The sequence below is a fragment of the Vicia villosa genome, linkage group LG2, assembly GCF_029867415.1.
Source record: "Vicia villosa cultivar HV-30 ecotype Madison, WI linkage group LG2, Vvil1.0, whole genome shotgun sequence".
NCBI classification, from domain to species: domain Eukaryota; kingdom Viridiplantae; phylum Streptophyta; class Magnoliopsida; order Fabales; family Fabaceae; genus Vicia; species Vicia villosa.
This window is the reverse complement of record NC_081181.1, coordinates 11678062-11689390: the sequence shown is the minus strand read 5'-3', so window position 1 is coordinate 11689390 and position 11329 is coordinate 11678062. Positions and strand designations below refer to the sequence as shown.

At 32.8% G+C, this 11329-nt stretch overlaps 2 protein-coding genes across 2 annotated transcripts; both read left to right on the top strand.

Moving 5' to 3' along the window:
* The first annotated feature begins 1350 nt into the window (after positions 1-1350).
* Positions 1351-3674, top strand: LOC131649160 (F-box/kelch-repeat protein At3g23880-like). The gene is made up of 2 exons (XM_058918910.1): positions 1351-2686; positions 3582-3674. The coding sequence occupies exon 1, from the start codon at positions 1470-1472 to the stop codon at positions 2637-2639; it is 1170 nt and encodes a 389-aa protein (XP_058774893.1). The 5' UTR covers positions 1351-1469; the 3' UTR covers positions 2640-2686; positions 3582-3674.
* Positions 3675-3823: 149 nt separating this feature from the next.
* LOC131649159 (aluminum-activated malate transporter 14-like) lies at positions 3824-6487 on the top strand. The gene is made up of 6 exons (XM_058918909.1): positions 3824-4103; positions 4186-4326; positions 4495-4767; positions 4876-4997; positions 5086-5229; positions 5497-6487. Exons 1-6 carry the CDS (start codon positions 3827-3829, stop codon positions 6148-6150), a joined length of 1611 nt encoding a protein of 536 aa, XP_058774892.1. The 5' UTR covers positions 3824-3826; the 3' UTR covers positions 6151-6487.
* The last annotated feature ends 4842 nt before the right edge of the window (positions 6488-11329 follow it).

Genomic DNA, 11329 nt, shown 5'->3' with positions numbered 1-11329 from the left:
ACTATGTCAATGTTAAACAATTGAAGAATGAATTCAAACTTTATAAATGATGGTTTGATAGACATGTGATGTGAATTCAGATGGAACCCGTGCAATAGCATGGATTTCTTACTAGTTAGTACATGAAAATAATTAATAATTATTTTGACTTATAATTTATGATTTATAATTGTAACATGGAGTAAGTTTTTAATAGTCTGTATGATCGTATTCTACCTTAGACCATTTATAATGGGGTTTTGAAAAAATTATTCCATAGTTGAATAGGTGCAATGAGGTAGGGGTGCTCAAAACCAAACCAACCCAATAGAAAACCGCAAACCAAACCAAACCAAACCGAAACCGCAAAAAACCGCATTTGGTTCGGATTAGTTTGGGTCATTTTTTAACAAAACCGCACGGTTCGGTTCGGTTTGCGGTTTGTATTTTGTAAACCGAACCAAACCGAATCAAACCGCATTATGTTACAACCTAAATTTTACTTAACTCACATCCAACCCAAAATTAAATCTATTATACATTAGCCTTATGATTACGAACAATTTTCTCATCCTTACACATATAATTTCAGTCCCGATCTTCTCAAATCTCTAATAACATTGTTTTATGCTATTATTTTATGTTTAATATTCCACTTTTGTCTAATTTAATTTTTACATATTAAATGGAAAATCGTTGTCAAAATATGACGAGTTTTGTTGTTATTTGTTAGTGTATGAATGTCTAAATATAAAATTATGTTGTCATATATATATATATATATATATATATATATATATATATATATATATATATATATATATATATATATATATATATATATATATATATATATATATAGCTCAATAAAATATTTGTAAAAAACCGAACCAACCGAACCGAACCAAACCGCATTAGTTTGGTTTGGTTTGGTTCGGATTTTTTTTAAAAGCCAACCGAACCAAACCAAATCGCACTATTTTTTCTCTTGCGGTTCGGATGATTTTTTTCGTCAAAACCGCCCAAACCGCACCGCGAGCACCCCTACAATGAGGTGTTGAAAAAAGAGTTAAAAGTGAAGTGGATTAATATGTGTTGAAAACATTCAACATATTGAATGAGAAAGTGTGGGCCCACATATATTACTTTGCAAAATTTTATTGGTTGTTGTGATTGTTTTAAATGGTGGGATTGAGTGTTGAATTTTATTAAACAAAATCATTGTAGTGAGTAAAAATTAAATGAGTGTTGAATTATTATGTGGCAGAAAGAGAACATGATGTGGAGAATAAAAAATGAAAAAAAAAAGGAGTTGAATATACAAACCATAATTTAAATTTTGCATGAGTGCTTCCTGCTAATTGATGACACGTTAATTCGGCGACCTTATCTACAAAATTTAGCTAAGTACCACCGTCATTCTCAATCTCAGATGCCAAAGTATTCATAAAACGGTTATCTTTCTTTCTTCTTTATTATAGGATTTTGATATGACAAATGATCAAAACGACGCCGCTTCTTCTTCTTCTCAGTCAACCCAACCACCACTCTTTCCTCACGCGCCGCATCTCCCTCTCGATCTCGTGGCAGAAATTCTCTGCAAACTCCCCGTCAAACACCTCCTTCAACTCCGCCTCGTCTCCAACTCATGGAATTCTCTTATCTCTCATAATCCCGAATTCTCCGCCAAACACCTCCGCTTCTCAACCTCCAATCACAACCGCCACCACCTCATCCTAAACTCCACTCTCTCCTCACGTCACTTCATTCTATCTCATTCCCCAATCTCCTCTTTTTTCAGTTCCACTTCCCCTATTATCGTAACGCACCTTACGCATACACACTCTCTTAATAATGGAAACAGTGGTAGAGGAAGAGGAGTTATTACCACTTGTGACGGCATCATCTGTTTTGGTATAGATGAATCTTTAGCTCTTTTATCTAATCCTTCCATTAGAAAATTCAAATTATTGCCTCCTTTGAAGATTAATAACTCTCATCAAAAACATTTTCAAAACTTATACACATTACTGTATGATCGTTTCGCTAGTAATTATAAGATTTTTTCTGTTGCTTGTTGTAATAGCGAAAAACAAGTTAATGTTCATACTTTGGGGACTGATTACTGGAGAAGGATTAAGGATTTTCCGTGTTCTTACATCATTCCTAAGCCCGGGATATTTGTGAGTGATACTGTTAATTGGTTGGCTTGTGATGATACTAGTTTTGCGGTGCGGGTTATTGTTTCTCTTGATTTGGAGAATGAGTTGTATCGAAAGCTTTCACCGCCACTTTTTTATGATATGCCGTTTGAGGTTTCCATGACCTTGGGGGTGTTGAGGGGTTGTTTGTCCATGCTTTCTTATAGTGATAAGTTTTCTAATGTTTGGATTATGACGGAATATGGGAATGAAAAGTCTTGGAGCAAGTTGTTTAGTGTTCCTCGTATCGAAGAATGGGGTGTTTATGTTTATACCAAGGCATTATATGTTTCAGAGGATGAGCAAGTGTTGATGGAGTGTTTGAAGATGGGGAAATATAGTTTGGTTGTTTATGATTCTAGAAATAATACTTTTAAGATTCCTAAATTTCAAAACTACAAGCAAGGTAGTGAGATGACAACAGAAGTTTATGTTGAGAGTTTGATATCACCTTTGTAGATGCTGTGCTATGCGACCTGATTTAGAGACTCAACTGCAACTTATAGGTGAATGTTTGATCTTGTTATTTATGTTATCCTTAATCTGATTACTAGTGACTTCGTGGGTCATTGATATGGTGTATGGAATACGCCGCTTGAAAAATTGTTATGTTATTTTCATTTATTTGTTAATAAGAGTCGTTGGTTTTGTCATGATGCATTACATTATATAGATTATAAATTTCTCTTATTATTTAAACTAATACTCTCAATTTTGTTTTCTATATCATTGGTTGAATTTTACATTCAGCTCAGCTGCAATGTTTGATTTCTATATCATTAACAGTTGCTATGCAAACCTTGGCCTTAAACCAAGCTTAATTCAACATTCTGAGATGTTTTGTTCTGGTAGTTGCTTACAAATAGTCTGTATCTTGCAGTTTTTATCACTTGTCTCATTTACATGTTCAAAAGATTCAAGTTATCAATACCAGTAACAATAATATACAAAAAAAGACACCAAAAAATAAACCAGTTGTGTTACTAAAGAATGGTATCACTATAGCTCCAATATCATAAGATTCTTCTAATTTGAGATTTACATTAATTTATTAGGATCTGATCACTTGGCATGCCTATCAGCTGGTTTGGCATGATAATAATAGCTATGTATCTAATTTTCTTTCAACCTGAATGTTGAAAAAAGGAATAATTAATTGTATAGGCATGTGGACATGTGGTAGCCATTCTGAACTCCAAAAAACTAATCATTTTAGCACTGTTTCTGCTGCTATTCTAGTAACCGTCCACGTTAGTGTATGCTTACATAATTGAGCAAATAGGTTAGCTCATCATAATTTAGTATAATAAAGAAATAAATTGAGTAACATATCTTATGTGATTACCTATAAGAATGTGCACCATGTCACTGACTTTATATATTTTAATAATATTATAATAGAAGGTTCAGGTCACCAATATGATGACAACCAGTTTATTTAAGGTTTGTTTTCTCCACTTATCATTGACTCTAAGCATTTCTGAAAGCTATCCCCATGTCTTTCTATTCTTAAATATATTGTCCAATGCAGTAGCACTATCAATATTCTCTTCTCTTGTCATCTTCTTGTAAGATTTTAAGTTAAATGTAACAGTAACACACCCTCTCTCATAACCGAAACTTTTACTGACTATCTCACTCATTCAATGGATAATGAGACCAACACTGCAAAGCTAAGCTCAAGCCATTGGAAATCATTTTACAGCTTTGCTGATAAAGTGAAAAGATTTCCAGGTTTAGTGAGGAGAACAATTTGGAAAGTTGGCAAAGATGATCCAAGAAAAGTGATTCATTCTTTGAAAGTTGGTCTAGCTTTGACACTAATTTCTTTGTTGTATCTTGCGGATCCGTTGTACAAAGGGATAGGAAAAAATGCTGTGGTGGCTGTCATGACTGTGGTGGTTGTGATGGAGTTTACTGTTGGTAAGCAATTATCATTTCTCAGTAACATCATTATTATCATGTGTTATGATCATAGCTTCATAGGTATTGATTGTGATTGCAGGGGGAACCTTATCCAAAGGACTAAATAGAGGATTAGGGACTCTTTCCGCTGGATTGTTGGCATTTTTTATTGAGTATCTTGCAGATGCACCCGGCCATATTTTTCGAGCGGTTTTCATTGGTTCTGCGGTTTTTATTTTAGGTAAAATGTTAATTTTCATATGAAAAGAACTTGACTCTTGATTCAATAATACAGCTGTAGAAAAAAGTATCTGTTTGATGAGATTTTAAATCTGATCAAGCATTTTGTCATCTGGCTCGAGATTCCCAAATATTTGGCTTAATCATTGTTTCACTGTTGGTTTTTCAGGAGCTGCAGCTACGTATATCAGATTCATTCCTTATATAAAGAAGAATTATGACTATGGTGTTATGATATTTCTTTTGACATTCAATTTGATAATTGTATCAAGTTACCGCGTTGATAATGTCTTGAGCATGGCCAAAGACCGCATCTCTACCATATGCATTGGCGTCGCCCTTTGTCTAGTGATGAGCCTATTAGTTTTTCCAAACTGGTCAGGGGAAGACCTTCATAAATCCACCATATCAAAGTTTGATGGCATAGCCAACTCTATTGAAGGTAAAACATCGTACTGCTGAAGAAAATTGCTACTTATTAAAGATGAAAAAAGGTACCACGGTTCTATTGTCTCGGTCTATATAATTGATGGTTAAAATAATTATGCAGTTACTGTTGTGGAATATTTTAATCATTCTGAGAAACAAGCAAATGAAGATGATTCATCTGAGGATCCTATTTACAAGTGCTACGAGGCCATTTTAGACTCTAAGGCCAAGGATGAAACGCTAGTAAGTTAGTGTCCATTTTTTATTTAAGCAAAGAATATCAGAAATTGGTGTTTTATGATAGATGATCTTATAGTGTAGAATTGAACAGGCAATGCAAGCAAATTGGGAGCCAAGATACTCAAGAAGCTGCCACAGGATCCCGTGGCAGCAATATGCAACAGTCGGAGCTTCTCTTCGTCATTTTAGTTACACTGTTGTGGCTCTACATGGATGTCTTCAATCTGAAATTCAGGTACTGAATCAATTATTTTGGACACAACTAAACTTTTAAAGAATAGAGTTTATACTATGCCAACTCGTCTTTTTTCACAAAAATTATTTCAACTTGCTCCTATAAGACTCACTCTTGAGCTACAAGGTTATCTGTCATGTTATTGACAACACATGGGATCACTATCACAATTATTGAATTATAAGCTCTAGTATAAAATATAACTTTCAAATTTGTTGCTTATATATACACTTAACTTATCTATTATTTAAAATCTGTTTCATGAAGACACCGAGGTCAATCCGTAATCTGTACAAAGATTCTTGCATCAAACTTGCAAAAGAAGTATCAAAAGTACTAAGGGTAATGGCGAACAGCATAAGGAACAAGCGACAAATTCCCCTTGAGAGACTCTCTGATAATCTGAGCGAAGCTTTACAAGACCTTGACAATGCATTGAAATCGCATCCACAACTTTTACTAGGATCAAGGAATGGTCGAAGTCAAATCCCCATAACCCCCAAAACTCCTAAAACCCCCAACCTCTACATGCTTGATGAAGACACAAGAATCACCTTATCAAGTATTAAAAGTGATTATTGTTCTCCGGATGGAAATAAATCGAAAGAGCACTCCCGAGAACAAACAAAAGAAGGACAAGTACACAAGAAGATTTTGAGGCCACAAGTGAGTAATAATATGACTATGAGTATGATCACTAGCCTTGAGTTCTCAGAAGCACTACCTTTTGCTGCTTTCACTTCATTGCTGGTGGAGATGGTTGCAAAACTAGGCCATGTTATGGATAAAGTTGAAGAATTGGGCAAAATGTCCCACTTTAGAGAAATCAGGGATGATGATGATGAGATTATTGTAACTTTTGAAAGACCAAATACGAATACAGCTGGGAATGACTTGCCTTCTTATGGAGGAGCCGAGTAACTGTTACTGTAAAACTTTCTTCCTCAGTTTTGATGTCTATCATCACATGAGCAGAGTTATATACCTGTAAGTAAGCATGCATACTCACATTCATATGTGTATGTCAAGGTACTTAACAAACCAAACATACTTCATTATCCCTAAAGTGCAAAGTGAAGTTCTTTGGTATGTTAAGTTTGCTTGCATTGTTTTAGTTGAATGGTGTGTACACATTACCTATTTTGAGCTTTTGTGTAGGGAAGAGTAAGGCCTATACTTCTTTACTATCTCGAAAATGATTGTAAAATGAACATTAGTGCCATTTTATTAATAATAATTCTCTTCCCCGTTATATATACATCTCTACCCTATTTGTACTAATTGTACTTGAACAACATAAAGTCATAAACACATCATAGCATATGTGTCCATCTTCCCCGTGTGATTGTCATGTCATATGCCCATTGAATTGAAACTTGGGTAGCTTTAGAATCATCATTGAACATTATCGAATTTCATTTTGTGCCTCTACTTAGAAATAACAATGGCAGAAGTATAACTTCTAGGATTCTGTCGTATCCCTTTTGTTCATATATGGACCAGATTGTTTCAACTTTAAAAAATTGATTTTTTCTTTGTATTTTTGAAAATAGATTTTCCAAAACCGTTTTTTAAAGTATTACAAGTTTTTTTATATTCGTTTTTTCTAAAATGAAACACTAATTTTGACATCCTATAACATAAACATACATATTGAAGACCAAAATTTAGTCAAAATCACAATTTTTTCAAAAAGTTGTATTTCAAAAATGATTTTTATGAAAATCTATTTGAAATAGCTTTAAAATTAAGTGATTTTTTGAAATTTTGATATCCAAATTTTTTCTCCATAAATAGATGAAATATCTAAAATCACATTTTAATAATAACTATTCAAATAAAACTTTCATTTGAAGCTTTTATAAAAAGTTTCTTTGTAAAAAAAATTTTCACAAAATTATATAACACTATAAAAATCATTTTTAAAAAAAGCCAAAACAAATGGGCCCTATATGGGCTCTAAAATTCAGAGGTATCACCTATGATTACATAGAAAATGATAGACACACCTGAAGCCAGTTACTACTTCAATCGAAATTCTATTTACAAAAAAGTTTCTTAGCTTGATTTAGAATTAAGTTTGGACAATATTTGGTAATTTCATCTTAATCTTGAATACAATTTTGAATTATTCAAGAGTGAAAAATTTTACACTATTCTTATGGATCTATCAACCATGAAGTATCAAGACAATTTTTCCACTTAGTAACACATGAAATTTAGATACTCCCTCCGTTTCACCATAGATGTTATCTTTGAGGTTTTCACATTTTTTACGATAACGATTAATTAGATTGATTTCAATGATAAAATAAATGTCATTTACTTAAATAACCTTATTAATAATAAGTAGTGGAGTAATTAGATGATTTAAAATACAATAATCAAGAGTAAGTTAGTGAAAAGAAATAATAAATTCTACATTAGTATTCTAAAAGTACAAGTAATTTGAGACAAATAATCAATGGTCTTTAGAATTTTCAATCCTTTTGAAATATTAATGTAACATTTATTATTTCAAAAATAAACTATATTTTCTACTTAAGTGTTTCTCAATCTCTCAATATAAGAATCACACAAATTCAAGGTATTTAAAATGTTTATCAATCCCTTTGATAACCACAAAAAGCATCCCTAAAATATAATACTAAGGAATTTTACCCTTTACTTCTCACTAGGATTTGTAGTTTATACAACTTATGCAACTTCTCCATCAACAAATAAGAAAAACTCATATTTATAATTACCAAAATCTTAACAAGCCCAAACCCGAAAATGTGTTAGTACTAAAATATGTTTATTTTTTTATCAGTTGAGGTTTTAATGCTATTGATATAATATTCACCTTGACTTAAAATCCTGGCGATGTCAATTTACCCATCAACCTTCTGGTTGCTTTCTTCCTTGTTGAAACATTATTCAACAAGCTTGATCAAGTTCAACTCACACTTGAACCTTGATTTTGACACTTGCATCCACTAGCTTCCAATCATCTTTTTCTACTTAGGTGATTTAATAAGCTCACAAGCTTGATTCTTCAACCATCTTTGACTCTTCATACTTTTGAATGCCTCCATGAAGGTTCCTGTTTTTTAGTTTCGTAACCCTTCAACCACATTCAAAGCATAACACCTGAGGCCAGCATAACCATTCCTTTGAGATTGTACAATCTCCCTCCATACCTAATCACAAGTCAAATGACAACCAGAGGTCTCTATAATCATTCACTTACTACTACTAATATTCATAGTAGGAAACTTTACATCAAGCTAAATCTTCTCCACCATAGTTTCTAAAAGCTTCATTCTCATTTCTTTACTATTATTCCTCTGACGAGACTAACTAAAATTAATATATATGTGATTGATGAACTTTGATCCTCCAAATTTCACTCCTAACAGCTCATAAACCTTATTTCCTCTTGGATAGCCATTGAAGACAAAATTTGCAACTTTGCCATCAAACTGATTGGGCTTAACTTGATCAATAAAAAAAGTTTTAGCAACCTTCAAATAAGAGTAGTTTTCAGATTTTCTGCTACAAAACGCCATAAGTATTTGAAAGTTTATTCTTGTAAATGAACATTTATTGATCAAGTAAGATGTTTTGGGACCATCCTTACCCCCAAAAACTCAATAACAACCTAGCGGTCAAATACGTGTTTATCAATAGTCTTCTACTAAATTCATTAAAGTGCTCTAAAACAACCTACAAGAATCCACCATGCCTTGACCTCAAATTCCATAGCTTGTTCTTATCATGAAAATCTTTACTAGTTGATGATGAATGAACAAAAATATTAGAACCTTTTAAAATATATAAGCCACATATTTTAGACCCTTTATCTATGATTACTTCATCATGTGAAATGTTCAACACCCTATCTTCAACTCTAGTGAAATATGCTAGATCATCAAACATGCTTATGGATAACAATTTTTTGCTGAGTTTTGAAACATACCTCACAGTGTGAAGAAAAAATTCACGATCATCAAACATTTTAAGTATGATCGTACCAATAACATAAACCTTGCAAGACTTATAGTCACCAAGGAGAACTACTACACATTTCTTAAGCTTCAAAGTCTCAAAGTATTCTTTTCTTGGACACGTGTGATAAGAGCAACATGTTGGTTAAAATTATGGATAAGAAACAGTCTAGAAAAGGGTTGAATAGATTGTTCCCCTTTAAAACAATTTCAAAAACTTTTTAAAACAAAATCAGATATTTATGGGCTGAAGCAAAAACAAAATAAGATGGAAGCTTAGAATCTCGTCAAGATGATTTCTAAGCGAGATATTACAATAATATCACTAGCGGAATGATCTCTTCAAAGACACAACCAAACAAGATAATCCAAGTTGCTTAATCCAAGCAATTTAAATACACAACGTAGAATTGTTGTAATCATAATTGAATTTATAGATAATTCAATCGGCTTGATGTAACACATACCTATTCTTACACAATAAACCACTATAAGCACGGTCTAGTTTAGATGGCATACAAACGATGCTATGATGCGACAATTACATGACGAATGCATAAAACAAAGAGAGATAGGGAAGAAAAATAGAACACATAGATATATACTAGCTCAGAGCTATCATCCTCGCATAAACCTACTATATCGTCTTTGATGCTTTAAAACCATTGGAAAATAATTAGGCCTTCCACTATTTCAAAAGTCAATGTATAAGTATTTTGATACATCGAACTACCATCAATCCAAACACTAATAGGCACACTGCATTGGCCTACACACAGATCAATTGATATTTCCTTCTAAAGATATAAATACTTAACTGTTACATTCAAGATCCTCTCTGATCTTGGTCAAATAATCTTGTTATCCGCAATAATCCCCTCCTAGCTCAATTTTTGCAGCATCTTTTCCTCGGATCTAACGAAGATTTGTCTAAGCAATTTCCATTAGCTTTGAATAATTGGACGACTCCCAACTTTGTTCTACGATAATCTTTACATGGTTTCACCAAAGTCTTCAATGGACTATAGATAAATACTCCTCTCTTGATGAATAACATACAACTAGAATACATGCCCAAGAAATTATTCTTCCACCTAATACACAAAACTTAACTTCAAAGAAAAATACTAGATTTCCTAATGTGTCTTTAGTCTATCTCTCACACTCAATCTTTAGATTCAGAGATTCAAAATAATGATTCTTGAAAAAGGCTAAAGATGATGAATAGTATCTGAAGAATCTCACACACACAACTAATTCTCATAAGATTCACATTATATATGGTAAATTACAAGGTATCAACAAAGAGATCGGTATTAGTGGATGAAGAACTTTAATTTCAATCTTCTCCCTGGAGAATTCCTTTAGAACTTTACCCCTGAGGCACAAGATAATGGCACTCCTAACCTTATCAACCATCTCGGTCTTCTCTGCTTGTGTAAGACGTGCAAGCATCGATGTCTCTCCCTTCAATGCTTCTACATACTTTTGTTGAATTAATATTGTTTGCATCTTCACCTTCCATAATCCAAAATCGTTGTCTCTGAAAAAAAATTTCGATCTCCTGTTTAAAATTCATTGTGCTTACTTGTAAACTTAACCCATGTGCCCCACGATGGGTGCCACTTGTTGTGAAATTGATATAATAATTAAAACCACTTCAGAAGAATTATTCAGAGTTCAATCATACCAGAAAACTTGATGTGTGGGACAAAAAATAATGGCAACAAGACAAATGGCTCAAACAATACAAATAATAATAGGTGATAACGCATGAATTTTTTTATCCATCATTCAAATCGGTCTACATACGGGGGAGAGGGCATATCTCAAATTCGTTATACTTTAAAAGCTTTTATAAGAGAGTATAATATAAGTTAAAAGAAAATAGTCTTTGGAGTTCCCAATAATAAATTCTATTTTGTACAAAAGTGTTTCTCAATCTCTCAAACTTTCAATATAAGAATCACACAAATTCAAGGTGCTTAAAGTGTTTACCAATCTCTTTGATAACCAAATAGGCTGCCAAATTCTTAGAATATAATTGTAAAAAAATATACTCTTTGCTTCTTATTAAAACTTCTATCTTACACAACTTCTCCATCAATAAA

What these genes read in the sequence shown, in the direction of transcription:
- LOC131649160 (XM_058918910.1), top strand. Translation starts at nt 1,470, where the DNA reads ATGACAAATGATCAAAACGACGCCGCTTCTTCTTCTTCTCAGTCAACC.
- LOC131649159 (XM_058918909.1), top strand. Translation starts at nt 3,827, where the DNA reads ATGGATAATGAGACCAACACTGCAAAGCTAAGCTCAAGCCATTGGAAA. An exon ending in TTCTGCGGTTTTTATTTTAG is followed by an intron (nt 4,327 to 4,494) that starts GTAAAATGTTAA and finishes TTGGTTTTTCAG; the next exon opens with GAGCTGCAGCTACGTATATC. An exon ending in CATAGCCAACTCTATTGAAG is followed by an intron (nt 4,768 to 4,875) that starts GTAAAACATCGT and finishes ATAATTATGCAG; the next exon opens with TTACTGTTGTGGAATATTTT.